The following is a 15811-nucleotide window of genomic DNA, read 5'->3' as shown; positions in this document are numbered from 1 at the left end:
TATTAGCTTGACTGCCGCTGTAAAGCTAAATCAACCCTACTCCTCGGCCCGAACGTCCAGTGTGCGCTCCAAGAGTGAAACAGTCTGAATTTACAAACTGACCATTTTTTTCTGAATGGAAACACCATAATATTAATCAAATTAATTAATCCAAAGTTCTTAAAATCAATCCCATATACTATGTTATTACAAAAAAGGTTTAAAATTCTCTGGTAATGCCAATATGGAATACTATCAAATGCTTCTCAAAAGATGCCCTCTGGTGGTTAAACTAGCAATAACTTGCAGTAACAGAAGAAATGGCTGACAAATAGATAACGTGCCACAGAATGCTGCAGCAGCATGCAGGGTGTGCCGCAGTATGACACAACTTTTAAAGGAGGAACCATTGTATAAGGTCCCACAGTTGACAGTGCATGTCGGAGCAAAAACCAAGCCATTGTGTCAAGGCACATGACAGCCCACTTGCAGTTTGCCAAAAGGCTCCTAAAAGACTCTCAGACCATGAGAAACAGGATTCTCTGGTTTGATTTAATCAAGATTGAACTCTTTGGCCTGAATGCCAAGAGACAAGTCTGGAGAAAACCTGGCACCATCACTACATGGTGGTGGCAGCATCATGCTGTGGGTATGCTTTTCAACAGCAGGGACTGGGAGACTAGTCAGGATCGAGGGAAAGATGAACAGAGCAAAGTATTATTTTCTTGATGAAAACCTTCCCCAGGGCACTCAGTACCTCAGACTGGGGTGAAGTCACATTCCATCAAGACAACGACCCTAAGCACACAGCCAAGACAATGCAGGAGTGTCTTTGGGACAAGTGGCCCAACCAGAGCCCGGACTTGAACCTGATCGAATGACCTTTCAATAGCTGTGCAGCGACACTCCCCATCCAACCTGACAGAGCTTGAGAAGATCTGCAGAGAAGAATGGGAGAAACTCCCCAAATACAGGTGTGCCAAGCTTGTAGTGTCAATACACAATAAGACTCAAGGCTGTAATTACTGCCAAAGGTTCTTCAACAAAATACTGAGTAAAGGGTCTCTGAATATGTCAGTTTATTTTATTTTACACATTTGCTGAAGTTCATACAAACCTGTTTTTGCTTTGTCATTATGGGGTATTGTGTGTAGATTGGTGAGGGTCAATAAAAAAAAAAATATATATTTTAGAATAAGGCTGTAATGTAACAGAATGCACTGTATATATTGATAATAAATACATTGATGGAAACCACAATCTACCCACACACACACAATTTTATTTTTTAATCGGAAAGGGGTCAAATACTTTTTCACAACACTGTAGTTGAGGCCTGTTGTTGAGATGTATTTCTTATGAGTCACTCTTGTCTACGTGGTTTAAATGTGGTAAACATTGGGGCAGACTCCACCTATGTCGTTGGGAGTGTTGATGTGACATCACGAAGCTAGAAGAATATTTTCAGTGCATGTCAGGTTCCTAGCTTGTCATCATGACCATATTGCCCATTCAGTGTCCACTTTTAACTTAAATGTGTAGGCCTATTCCATATCCCCTTGACAATAGTTTTGGTCACTATGGTTTTGGTTGACATTTACCAGCAGAGGTAAAATAGACAACCCTCAAATTAGCATGAAAGGGACACCCCTCATAATAGAGTTATCAGACAGAGATACGAGAGAAACCACCTCTCTGTCTCTTCAGACCAGGTCTGTCTTTGACATCCTGAATATCTCCTCTTAGGCTAAATATCCCTCTTGCGGTATCTTCTATAGATGAAGATCATACCTGGTAGGTTGATAAAAGTGTGTCTGTGTGTTGCTTATCGTTACTGGTAAACTAGCCTCGGTTCCAGGCTTCGCACCTTTGACAGAGGCGTAACCGACCGGAAGGCTTGCTAATTTGGCTAGAGCATACTGTATGTAGTTCAGTTTGCTTCCAGTGGTTTTAGGCTACAATACTCTCACTTATTTTGCCCACAGAATGAAACTTTTGATGTTGTATTTTGGGGTGTGTCATGTGAAGTGTGTCTGCGGGTTTTATTTGTGTGTTTTGTGGCTTTGGGACGGTTACAAGTCATAGTTTGTTTTGTGATGAGGGATACGTTCCAATGTCAAGGACTTATGCATTGTGTGGCTCTGTAAAGAGAGCACCTTCACAAAGAGACAGCCATGAAAACAGGATCTGTGTTTTAAGGAACATTCCCACTCCGGGGTTGGCTTTTCTCTAAGATATTTCACCTTCAGGTCTTTAATGACGTTATTTGTCCAGAAAGAATGGGGTAGGTGTTTGGATTGACAGGCAGAAGGCTTAAACAGTGAGTTGGTATTTGGAGGTTGGGGGATTTTTATTTGTTAGTGGTCAAGAAACAATACCCAGTTCTTTAGGCTTCTGGAAAGCCTATGGACATGAATATGGAGTTAAGACATAGCTTCTAGGAAAATGAATTATATATTTTTTTAAATAGGAACATAAACATTTGGAGAAAAAAAGTGAGATCCTTGGTTTGTATGACTCATGGGGAGGATGGAAAATAATGAGTAGCTTACTGCTAGAGGTTTGTGAGCCTTCCCATGGAGCAAACCAGTTGGAGTAGCAACAGCAAATAGGAGATCACTTTACACCACACTACTTTGACGACAGAAACTAGGTCCAGGAGAGATACTTGTGTAAGTAAAGAGAGATCTAGATCAACATCTCACTTCATGAGATGTCTCCCACACTACCTTCAGAGATAGTGTTTTATTTTTTTATTCATCCTTTATTTAATCAGAAGTCACATTAAAATGTACATCTCTTTTACAAGAAAGACAAGAAAAAACCATACATAGTAAACACAACATATTGGGGCGGCAGTGTAGCCTAGTGGTTAGAGCGTTGGACTAGTAACCAAAAGGTTGCAAGTTCGAATCCCCGAGCTGACAAGGTACACATCTGTCGTTCTGCCCCGAAACAGGCAGTTAACCCAATGTTCCTAGGCCGTCATTGAAAATAAGAATTTGTTCTTAACTGACTTGCCTAGTTAAATAAAGGTCAAATTAAATATAAAAAAATAGATAAAACATAATGAATGGAAGTTAAAATGGTGCATAGTGCAAAAGTAAGCTATAACTTTAGGTTTAAAAACATTATCATTATTGCGTTTGTCTATATAGTATGGTATTTACGGTATGCTAATAGTTACTCTCACACATGAAGCAGGAATGTGGCTTTGGCCACACCACATCCAACTAAGGCTATTGTAAACAGAGAAGTTGAAGAGATAGATCTGACTAGACATATTTTACTAATGTCAATCTATGTAATCTTTACTGTGTTACCTGAAGGCTACAATCAATAGACTTAAATATACCTGGCTAAGTAAAGAAGCAAAATCATGCAAGTCTGAGTGGATGAACGAGAAGCAGAGTGATTGTTGAAGGAAGGGAGCGAGGGAACGAGCAAGAGAGAGTGGGTGGGAGCTCGGCCACTTTTGCCAGCAGTCTGAGTCAGAAGGAGAAAAAAAGGTGGGAGCGGTGCTCTTTCGCTCTGCTCTCTCGTAAGTTGCAAGCATGTTGGCTTCCTCTTTGGTTTGAAGTCCAGGACGGCGGCACCACACCCCTGGCTGGCCCCCCCTTCCTCCACACACTCTCACCTTTCACCCGGGCTCTCCCAGCTGTCTCTGGATCCTGCGAGACCCCACTCGGTCCCAGGCCTGATGCCGGAAAGGCCCCCTGGAAGCGTGTTCCCAACCCTGGTGGTTGTAGGACATATTGTCACTTTGATCGCTGTTTGGCAGTGGAGGCAACGTAGGAGGCAGTTAAGAGAAGGTAAGACCAGCTGGAAAAAAAAACTTGTTACGAGGCTTACTGTACTTCAGTAAATATGTCCTTGGGGCACATGAATAGAGATCAGAAGGTCTCTAGTCGTCACCATTTGTCTTAAATGGTCTGCTCTCTCTTCCCTCTCTACTCTCTGTGCTTTTGTGGTGCATGCTGCTCCCCCTCTTCTTCTCCCTCTCATCTCAAATTTCCTGACTGTAAAGTTGGTGGTGTTAACCCTGTAAATGCTGGCTGTAATATGATGCTGTGGTATTTTGTTGACTGACGTTGCTTCACAGTTGGATTCACGACTTGTAGTTCCGCCTCAGTCTTGTCTCACTTATCTGAAGTTGTTATGAAGGTACATGCACTAAGGAGAAATAAATTATTCCCTATCATTGAAAAATAACCTCTAGACAGATATGATCATTTTGTTTCACGTGAAGATCATTTGTTCTATTTGTGAGAGTGGAACATTTATGTGTTGTGGTGTGATATGGGATAGAGAGTTCTGATCAAATAATAACGTTTCATCTATTACATGGTAAATTTGAATGGTCTTGTGTAGTATAGACTTGCATACAAGGCGATTGCAGTATAGACTTGCATACAAGGTGATTGCAAAAAGCCCTGAATTGTGATTTTTGTTTTCTTCTTCGAACGACTCCTTTTGTTTATGAACATGTTCAACATGCTGTCACATTGGTCCTATATGGAATGTTCACAATGTTAATGGTTATAGACATGGGCTATTATCAGGCCTTCTGGTCTCTGAAGAAATATCACACACACGATTTGGCTCCGTCAACCTCGTAAAGTTTAGCTTGCTACGTCCCTATACCTGTGGCACAGACACCTCTTTCAAATGTAATGTATTGTTGACACAGCTTGTCACAGTGAGCCTGTCAGGCTTTCCTCTGCAGAACAGTGGAACAACAACCACACCCTTAGGCAAATTACAGGATGCCTGAGTTTAAGGCTGCAGATGTCGCGCGTGCGAGAGAGGGGATAATTACCTGCACTTGTGAAATGAGAAACACCTGTACACTAAATCGATGAGACAATAAAGTAAAGTTGTAATGCAGCCAGCTAGCCATAAGAGGATGCTAAAATCGGCACTAGTCTGAGTAGCTCTTTATCTGATGCACAATCTTCTTTAAATTACATTTTGGGGTCTAATTTGTTGTTTTCCTGAACCTTGGCCAGGTACCGTACCTTGGCTGGTAATGACTCTTGACCCTAAGCGACTCTGTCCAGATTGACGAGTCTCACAGGAAGTCACTAGAGGACCCACCTATTTAGATAAGGGATTTCTACAGCGTTGTACTTTATTTAACCAGGGAAGTCACATTGACATTGACATCCCTTTTTTCAAGTGAGCCCTACTTGTTTTGTTAAGTAATATCCTTACTGTATGACCCAAATCGTATTAAGTTCACACGTTATTCTATTGAATCCACAACTAGACATGCTAACTGATAATATGTTGGCTTGACTGTGAAATGTCAGGCAAACATTTCTTTGCACAACTAGACTGTGGGTTATCTCTACCTCTGCGTGTTAATATTTAGCTGCTTTGCATTCGGCCTGGTCAACTTTCAGCACTGCACTGCAGACTATGCATAGGGAAGGGCAGAAGTCTATTACATTTGTGGTTTCATTGCTAATGCTACCTTAGTAATAATTAATGCTACTGTTTTCACTGTTGTCATGCCATATTGGACTTCTTTTAGCAGATTATTGGATGGCTCCTGTGTTTGATGAACATATTACACATTCGAAATAAATACTTACAGTTGAAGTCAGAAGTTTACATGCACTTAGGGTGGTGTCATTAAAACTCATTTTTCAACCTCTCCACACATTTCTTGATGCCAAAACTATAGTTTGTTATCAATAAAATTTGTCAGTTAGGACATCTACTTTGTGCATGATGACACAAGTAATTTTTCCAACAATTGTTTACAGACCGATTATATCACTTTATCATAATTCACTGTATCACAATTCCAGTGGGTCAGCTTGGAAAATTCCAGAAAATGATGTCATAGCTTTAGAAGCTTCTGATCGGCTAATTGACATAATTTGATTCAATTGGAGGTGTACCTGTGGATGTATTTCAAGCCCTACCTTCAAACTCAGTGGCTCTTTGCTCGACATCATGGGAAAATCTGAAGAAATCAGCCAAGCATACTATCTGTACAAACAATAGTATGCAAGTATAAACACCATGGGACCACGCAGCCGTCATACCGCTCAGAAAGGAGGCGCGTTCTGTCTCCTAGAGATGAACGTACTTTGGTGTGAAAAGCGCAAATCTATCCCAGAAATACAGCAAAGGTCCTTGTGAAGTTACTGGAGGAAACGGGTACAAAAGTATCTAAATCCACAGTTAAACGAGTCCTATACTGACATAATCTGAAAGGGTGCTCAGCAAGGAAGAAGCCACTGCTCCAAAACCGCCATAAAAAAAGCCAGACTATGGTTTGCAACTGCACATAGGGACAAAGATCGTACTTTTTGGAGAAATGTCCTCTGGTCTGATGAAACCAAAAACATAACTGCTTGGCCATCATGACCATCGTTATGTTTGGAGGAAAAAGGGAGAGGCTTGCAAGCCAAAGAACACCATCCCAACAGTGAAGCATGGGGGTGGCAGCATCATGTTGTGGGGGTGCTTTGCTGCAGGAGGGACTGGTGCAGTTCACAAAATAGATGGCATCATGAGGGAGGAAAATGATGTGGATATATTGAAGCAACATCTCAAGACATCAGTTAAAGCTTGGTCGCAAATGGATCTTCCAAATTGACAATGACCCCAAGCATACTTCCAAATTTGTGGCAAAATGACTTAAGGACAACAAAGTCAAGGTATTGGAGTGGCCATCACAAAGCCCTGACCTCAATCCTATAGAAAATTTGTGGGCAGAACTGAAAAAGCGTGTGCGAGCAAGGAGGCCTACAAACCTGACTCAGTTACACTAGTGCTGTCTGGAGGAATGGGCTAAATATCCCCCAACGTTTGAAGGACAATGGTACCAAATACTAATTGAGTGTATGTAAACTTCTGACCCACTGGGAATGTGATGAAAGAAATAAAAGCTGAAATAAATCACTCTCTACTATTATTCTGACATTTCACATTCTTAAAATAAAGTGGTGATTCTAACTTACCTAAGACAGGGAATTTTTACTAGGATCAAATGTCAGGAATTGTGAAAAACTGAGTTTAAATGTATTTGGCTACGGTGTATGTAAACTTCCGACTTCAACTGTATATTGGTCACATTTTGGATGACGGTTGAGGGACAACCATGGCCTCCCTGGCACTTCTATAAGGCAGTGCTTTGATTGACAAGGGTGCCTTTGACATAGTTCAGTTATAGGGGAGGTGAGTGTGCAGCAGGCGAAGGGCGTTTACCCGCCCCAAACAATGAAATAAAACTGGCCAACTCACACACACACAGCAGAGGTTGTGCCTTACTCAATCCCGTGCACATGATGTGTGTGGTGTGTGTGTGTATCCTGGATACCACCATAACAGACTGGAAGTTCCCCAGACTGGCTCTGTGGGTCTGTAGGCATGTGTGCTATTCAGTGGCTGTGTCCCAAATGGCACCCTATCCCTACATAGTGCACAGCCATATAGGGAATAGGGTGCAATTTAGACACACCCAGTGTGTGTGCTTTAATAATCAAAGAACCATTAGCATTGCCACAGTGCAAGATCTTAGCGTCACTGCTGATTGAATGTGTGTATTTGTACAGCTTTTACTGTACCTTGCACAGACCAAGAAAACAGTATTTATGTATCAATCTTTGGCCACATTGAAGAGCTTTGGTGTGGGCTTTGAGTTGATCTTGGCAATGGCTTCTCCTAATAGTAATAGTGGGTAATAAAGCAGTCTGTTCATGCAGCCAAAGCGTTAGACTGTCTTTGTTTACGAGTTCCATTGAGATGAGAAATACTTCCTGTTGTGTTCTTTTCTCAGATGTTATTCTTTTACTGCACCTTTATCCTTGATTACTTTGGTATTGTACTTTTCATCAGTTCTTGATCAGTTCTTATAAGCAGTTCTTGATTGAATCTTTATCTAATCCAGGGGTGTCAAACATATGTCCTATGGGTGGTTTGAGTAAAAACTCTAACTCAATATATGTTAAAATGACTAGAACCAAATTGAAACTGTGTAGAAATGATAATGGACCTATACTCATAGTTTCTTGACTGTCTAGCTCGCTAATAATCACAGTGCACAGTCAATGGTCCTACATTCAAACAGTTTCTTGACTGTCTAGCTTGCTAATAATCCCTAGACAGTCAGGGAGCATTGAAAAATCCAAAAATGATGGATAGAGAAACATGTTTTGCACATTTTGACAGCAAGGAAATAACCAATTTCCAGTACGACCTTCTGGACCTCGATCAATGCGACACCCCTGATCTAATGTAACAAATGACACACCCTGGCAATATCTAATGCGATTTAGGTCTCGAAAAATACACACAATTCTACCAATACAATGTACTCCACCAATATTCAAGATTCAACCAATACTAAATACTCCACCGAATACACAGTACTCCAATTCCAGAGTTTCATATGCACATGTGTGCGCAAAGATGTGCCTACATCTTTGTCCCTCTCCAGCATCTTGGCATGTCCTCAACCTCGCTCATTTTCCGCATGTCCTTGCTGATGGGATGGCACTGTTTCATGTCCGGGTGGCACCGCCTCTCTGAGCACTGTCTAATTGTGTTTCATAGGATGAAGATCCGGCCTGCCTCAACCCTCATAGAGCAAAACTGTCTCACTCTTTTCAGCGAAATGCCATCAACTACCTCTGCGAAGCACTTGACTCACAGCTTCCAACAAAACGTCCCTTAAAGTTTAGAAAGATGAAAAAAAGAGTATGCCAAATACATGGATTAATAGATTTATAGTCCGCATTGACAATAAGTGCCTACATTATGTGACTAGTCATTAGGAATGTTTTGAAATGTGAAACGTATAATCTTATCGCCTTAAACATAGTTTGTAGTTTTCTATTAAAGTTTGAATTCTATTTTATAGCACACGATATCTTGATCCTATCAGATTGTCCATACGTACATTAGGGCATTAGGTGACCTGAAAGGGGCGGGTTCTAATACATTCTTTACATCCTTCTCTCTCTATGTGTAAGCGGTTCAGTCAGATATTTTCATAATTGAATGCAGCCAAACATTCTTTATGGCTCAAAAAGTACATGAACCCTAAATATGCATTTTGTTATCATCTTTTTCTTTCTTTTTCATATTCTCTGTTAGTTCATTTATTAGTTAAAAATGCTATAAAATAGTTGAATGACATGGATGATGACAAATCTAAAAAGGAAAAAGAGCCAATTTATTCAACATTTTGTGCAATGCTCAGTCTAGCAACCATGATCTAATCCTGGCTGATTTAGCTGCTGAGTCTAAAACCAACCAACAACTCACAATGCGTGTACACCTAATGTTTCAGTCGGTTACGGCAATATTACACTGAATGCATTGAGTAAGCATAATAAGGTTTGGAAAATGAACTGACTCCTAGTGGGTTTTATCCATTTAAAATGGTTTTGAATTAATGTGTTTGGGAATGGCTTATTCTCACAGGAAATGTACCCCTTTTTGTTTGTCTTATTTTTAACATCATTAAAAGACACTGGAAAATAAATGATGCATTGCTGTTGTCCTTAACCAACACAGTGAGGAAGAAATGAACACATCATCACACCTTCTATTATCTGTCAAACAATGCCCTTGTCAACATGATGAAAACCGGTGGAGAGTAATACCGTACATGAACGAACCTGGTTGGAAGAATGCCAAGAGTGTGCAAAGCTGTCATCAAGGGGTGGCTACTTTGAAAGAATGGAAAATATATATATATATATATATTTGTTTAACCCTTTTTTTGGTTACTGGATGGTTCATTATGTGTCATTTCAAAGTTGTGATGTTTTCACTATTATTCTAAAACCTGGAAAATAGTAAAAAATAAAGAAAGACCCTGGAATGAATAGGTATGTACAAACCTTTGACTTGTACTGTATGTAAAAAATAGATGTAGTACATTTGACTAATTTAGCACAGTGGCTCCCAACCAGGGGTACTAGGACCTTGGCATATCTACAGATGGTACTTGAGAAGACTTGTGAGACCATAGGCCTACTGGTAAAATGCTGAGCAAAATGCATTTGGAGGTACGGTACAGTAACCGAAAAGGTTGGGAAGAGAAATAGTGCCAAAATATATGAATATAGTGTCTAATATATAAATAGTGTCTAATATATATGAAATTACCAATGAAAATGTGAGATGTTTAACAAGCATCTCACCTGTGACAACATCATATGCGCATTGGTGACTAGTAGTGCTATTGACACCATTCCTTCAGGGATCATTATGTCAAAGTTGAAATGAAACACCCTCTAGCAGCTAGTAAAAGAGACATCGCGTGTCGGGCTGAAACCGTTTAAAGTGAAACAGTCCAGACAGATTGTTATATTGGGGATGGCCTTTAGTATCGCATTTCAATAGCACCGATTAAGAACGCATTGTCCCGCAGAGGCGAGCGCGTGTAGAATGAAGCTACGGGGAGACTGCGCTCACTGGGTAATTTCCTAAACAAAATAATGTGGGCTGGGCTTGAGAACGTGAAGATTTGACTCATTGTAACTTAATACGACAGCCCCTTGTTTTTTCATTGTATGTTGAAGAGATAGAAAATAAAGACACCGTTCGTTTCGAACGCCGCGTAGTTCCACGGGCACTTCTTTCGACAAAAGCAGAGTGCGCGCGCGACACAACTTTCTGGGTGCTCCGTTTTGGTATGGCGAACGCTCAAGATACTCGTACCGCCGCTGTGTCTTTTCGGTATGGCGGTTTCGAACAGGACATTATTTATGGACGTGCAAATTACATCAATGAAATGAGCTGTGGAGAAGTGGGGTCCCATTTGTACAGCAGAATGTGTTGCGCAGGTAAGCAGTGTCCAACACTCCGTCAATACAGCACTACTGGACTGGAGAGGAGGAGATCTGGCAGGGAAGCGTTGGTTCGGGCAGATAACGTTAACCTATTCCATGCCATCATTAGTAAACAAGACTGTAAAGGACTGTTGGCTCAGGGTAGCACAACTGTAAAATGAGACTTCTCAGAATAACCTTATAAGTAACTTATAAGTAATCTCTGCAGTAATATTAAAATACAAGTTATATAGAGTGTATTGTTATAATTGCGGTGTTACTATATGACAAAGTGCTTTATTATTTTTGTGAAAAACCAGTCAGCCTCTTATCTAGACCTACAGTGTGTGTTGTTCATGGTATGTAACTTTCACTAGTGTGTCTGAAATAGTATGTTGATTATATGATTCCCGTGCAAGTCGACCAATGCATAACAGTACAACCTGGACTCTGGGGTAGAGGTAACATAGTAAATGTCAGTCTGAGACACTCCAATTAGTATGGTATGTTACATTTCGTGTGGTATGTAGTAGTTTGTGAATGTCCATCATCCATTTCGTATGATATGTTACAAATTACAATTCGTATGATATGTTATGAATCGCAATCCGTACAATATTTGCTAAATATATGAGACGGTGGCTAACATTAGCTAAGCTAGGGGTTAGGGGAAGGGTTAGCTAACATGATAAGTAGTTGCAAAGTTGAAAAATATGTCCGGAATGTGTTTCGAACACGCAGCCTTTGGGTTGCTAGACATCCGCGCTATATGCCCACCCATCCAACCTACTTTTGTTTTTGCCTTATATGCCCCCCCCATCCCCACGGACTCAGGCTCTATCAGACTCAGGCTTTCTGGTGCTCCAGAGGTTTTTGGACAAAACCACACATCTATAAATCTAGTTAAGGGGCTCCCGGCTCCTGTGTGTTTTGGTCTGTTGTCCTGGAAACAGCTCTCACATTTCATTTTTCCACAGTCTTGCATGACTGTCGGATAAGGATAAACTGTCTTTGGACGACTCAATAAAAAGTATTGAAATAAAGTTAAGGGGAACTTAGTTCAAGTTTAATTCACCCTGATTAGCTTGATGATTTTTTTTGTTGTTGAAATTCTTCATTGTGTCAATAAACATTTCTGATCAACAGGGCATGTTTCTGTAGTGCCTTGTTTTCAACAGAAGAGGGAGACAGCTAATTCCACTCACTTATGCCTGGGATACAATTTGGTCTCATCATTCTTGAAATATGAGAGAGTAGAGAGATTATAGTAGAGTAGAGAGTTTTACTTTATTAATCTCAATTTGGGAAATTGCTTTAACACAGCGTGCATCATCAATGACAGGACATGCAACAATAACCACCACATATATATATTTTTTAAACACATTAAGAGACACAAAGGCACATGCACCAACCATAGTATCCCTAAAAGGAATAGTCTGTTTCAGGTGCTGTATTCTATCCTACTCGGGGAAAACAGGCAACAACATTTTCCAACAAAACGACCTCATAAAACAGTCAATCAATTACACTCATTAAAAATGACCGTCCTAAATAGACCTCTTCCAAACTAATGCTCTTCCATACTAATATACTGGTATTTGAGATCTGTTCCTTGCAGTATATTTGAAGAAGGATGCATTTAGGAAGTGTGCAGTTTTTACACATGATTAAAATTAAACATTAATAAATAAAATATGCAACACATCAGATTTTTGTATACAGCATACAACCATGTTTAAACATTTTTTTGTGTGTGGGCCGATCAATGTCACAGGTGGCTTTTTTGAGTCACAGGATTGTGTGGTAGTTTTGGATACAATAATGCATGTATAATATACGAGATGAGAATATAGTTTGGGTACTGGAGTTTTTTTTTTCTCATGAAAAACCAGGGGCACATATATGCTCTAAGATTCAATTCCAACTCAAATATTGCGTAGCCAAGAGACTGTGCTGCAGCAATAACAATGACAGTAGTGAATTTTACTAGCTAGTATTTTCTGCCCTCCGATGCCCACGGGCTTCAATACCTTGGCCTTGTTTAGAGAGCTCCCCAAGATTCATAGCATTCCTACATCATAAATCAGAACCAGCTGTGTGTGAGCCATATTATCTCTTGTGTTTTCTTAAAATTCCCATCCTCATTATTGATGGCCATCGCATGCAGAGAGATTTGGTGGGTCGGTGGAGTTGAGATGGAGCCATTGGTGTGTTATCATGGAAAGGAGGCTCCCCATCTGTAGGGAGGGTGGGTACCGCACACCTACACCCTGAGCAGGAATGTACTATCGAGTGTCAGGCATCTCCTCCCGCCTAAGCAGTCATAATAAAACTGCTATCACATCTCAATGTCTTGGCATTGTATCTGCATGCAGGGGAGGGTTTGTCTGTTCATATTCAATAGTTACATTTCCTTTTTGAATTCTCATATATATATAAATACAGGTGATCCTAACTGACCTAAGACAGGGAATTTTTACTAGGATTAAATGTCAGGAATTGTGAAAAACTGAGTTTAAATGTATTTGGCTTAGGTGTATACAGTTGAAGTCGGAAGTTTACATACAGTTGGGCAAAAAAATATTTAGTCAGCCACCAATTGTGCAAGTTCTCCCACTTAAAAAGATGAGAGGCCTGTAATTTTCATCACAGGTACACTTCAACTATGACAGACAAAATGAGAGAAAAAAATCCAGAAAATCACATTGTAGGATTTTTAATGAATTAATTTGCAAATTATGGTGGAAAATAAGTATTTGGTCACCTACAAACAAGCAAGATTTCTGGCTCTCACAGACCTGTAACTTCTTCTTTAAGAGTCCTCCACTCGTTACCTGTATTAATGGCACCTGTTTGAACTTGTTATCAGTATAAAAGACACCTGTCCACAACCTCAAACAGTCACACTCCAAACTCCACTATGGCCAAGACCAAAGAGCTGTCAAAGGACACCATAAACAAAATTGTAGACCTGCACTAGGCTGGGAAGACTGAATCTGCAAATGGTAAGCAGCTTGGTTTGAAGAAATCAACTGTGGGAGCAATTATTAGGAAATGGAAGACATACAAGACCACTGATAATCTCCCTCGATCTGGGGCTCCACGCAAGATCTCACCCCGTGGGGTCAAAATGATCACAAGAACGGTGAGCAAAGTAACAAAGCCTACCATCAGTAACACACTACGCCGCCAGGGACTCAAATCCTGCAGTGCCAGACGTGTCCCCCTGCTTAAGCCAGTACATGTCCAGGCCCGTCTGAAGTTTGCTAGAGAGCATTTGGATGACCCAGAAGAAGATTGGGAGAATGTCATATGGTCAGATGAAACCAAAATATAACTTTTTAGTAAAAACTAAACTCGTCGTGTTTGGAGGACAAAGAATGCTGAATTGCATCCAAAGAACACCATACCTACTGTGAAGCATGGGGGTGGAAACATCATGCTTTGGGGCTGTTTTTCTGCAAAGGGACCAGGACGACTGATCCGTGTAAAGGAAAGAATGAATGGGGCCATGTATCCTGAGATTTTGAGTGAAAACCTCCTTCCATCAGCAAGGGCATTGAAGATGAAACGTGGCTGGGTCTTTCAGCATGACAATGATCAAAAAACACCGCCTGGGCAACGAAGGAGTAGCTTTGTAAGAAGCATTTCAAGGTCCTGGAGTGGCCTAGCCAGTCTCCAGATCTCAACCCCATAGAAAATCTTTGGAGGGAGTTGAAAGTCCGTGTTGCCCAGCAACAGCCCCAAAACATCACTGCTAAAGAGGAGATCTGCATGGAGGAATGGGCCAAAATACCAGCAACAGTGTGTGAAAACCTTGTGAAGACTTACAGAAAACGTTTGACCTCTGTCATTGCCAACAAAGGGTATATAACAAAGTATTGACAAACTTTTGTTATTGACCAAATACTTATTTGCCACCATAATTTGCAAATAAATTCATTAAAAATCCTACAATGTGATTTTCTGGAGTTTTTTTTTCTCAGTTGTCTGTCATAGTTGAAGTGTACCTATGATGAAGATTACAGGCCTCTCTCATGTTTTTAAGTGGGAGAACATTCACAATTGGTGGCTGACTAAATACTTTTTTGCCCCACTGTACACCTTAGCCAAATACATTTCAACTCAGTTTTTCACAATTCCTGATATTTAATCAGAGTAAAAATTCCCTGTCTTAGTTAGGATCACCACTTTATTTTAACAATGTGAAATGTCAGAATAATAGTAGAGATAATGATTTATTTCAGCTTTAATTTCTTTCATCACATTCTCAGTGGTCAGAAGTTTATATACACTCAATTAGTATTTGGTAGCATTGCCTTTAAATTGTTTAACTTGGGTCAAATGTTTCGGGTAGCCTTCCACAAGCTTTCCACAATAAGTTGGATGAATTTTGGCCCATTTCCCCTGACAGAGCTGGTGTGACTGAGTCAGGTTTGTAGGCCTAGCTCGCAAACGCTTTTTCAGTTCTACCCACACATTTTCTATGGGATTGAGGTCAAGGCTTTGTGATGGCCACTCTAATATCTTGACTTTGCCCATTTGGAAGACCCATTTGTGACCAAGCTTTAAGTTTTTTAAAGTTCTTGTGATGTTGCTTCAATATATCCACATCATTTTCCTACCTCATGACGCCATCTATTTTGTGAACTGCACCAGTCCCTCCTGCAGCAAAGCACCCCCACAAACATGAATCTGCCACCCCCATGCTTCACAGTTGGGATGGTGTTTTTCGGCTTGCAAGCCTCCCCCTTTTTCCTCCAAATATAACAATGGTCATTATGGCCAAACAGTTCAATTTTTGTTTCATCAGACCAGAGGACATTTCTCCAAAAAGTACGATCTTTGTCCCCATGTGCAGTTGCAAACTGTAGTCTGGCTTTTTTTGGCGGTTTTGGAGCAGTGGCTTCTTCCTTGCTGAGCGGCCTTTCAGGTTATGTCGATGTAGGACTCGTTTTACTGTGGATATAGATACATTTGTACCTGTTTCCTCCAGCATCTTCACAAGGACCTTTGCTGTTGTTCTGGGA

General features: G+C 40.5%; 1 protein-coding gene across 11 annotated transcripts in view; it reads left to right on the top strand.

Moving 5' to 3' along the window:
- Positions 1-15811, top strand: part of pleca (plectin a) — a 189613-nt gene that overhangs the window by 106277 nt on the left and 67525 nt on the right. For 2 of the 11 annotated variants that reach the window (XM_031793797.1, XM_031793795.1), the window contains exon 1: positions 10481-10793. The exons of 8 other annotated variants lie outside the window; for them this stretch is intronic. In XM_031793797.1, the coding sequence (XP_031649657.1) occupies positions 10643-10793 (151 nt within the window). In that variant the 5' untranslated portion in view covers positions 10481-10642. Of the gene's footprint in view, positions 1-10480; positions 10794-15811 lie in introns of those variants that run through there. One more of the 11 variants, XM_031793804.1, reaches the window with a different exon arrangement.

This window comes from Oncorhynchus kisutch, linkage group LG17, assembly GCF_002021735.2.
Source record: "Oncorhynchus kisutch isolate 150728-3 linkage group LG17, Okis_V2, whole genome shotgun sequence".
Taxonomy (NCBI): Eukaryota; Metazoa; Chordata; class Actinopteri; order Salmoniformes; family Salmonidae; genus Oncorhynchus; species Oncorhynchus kisutch.
This window is presented reverse-complemented; position numbering and strand designations above follow the sequence as displayed.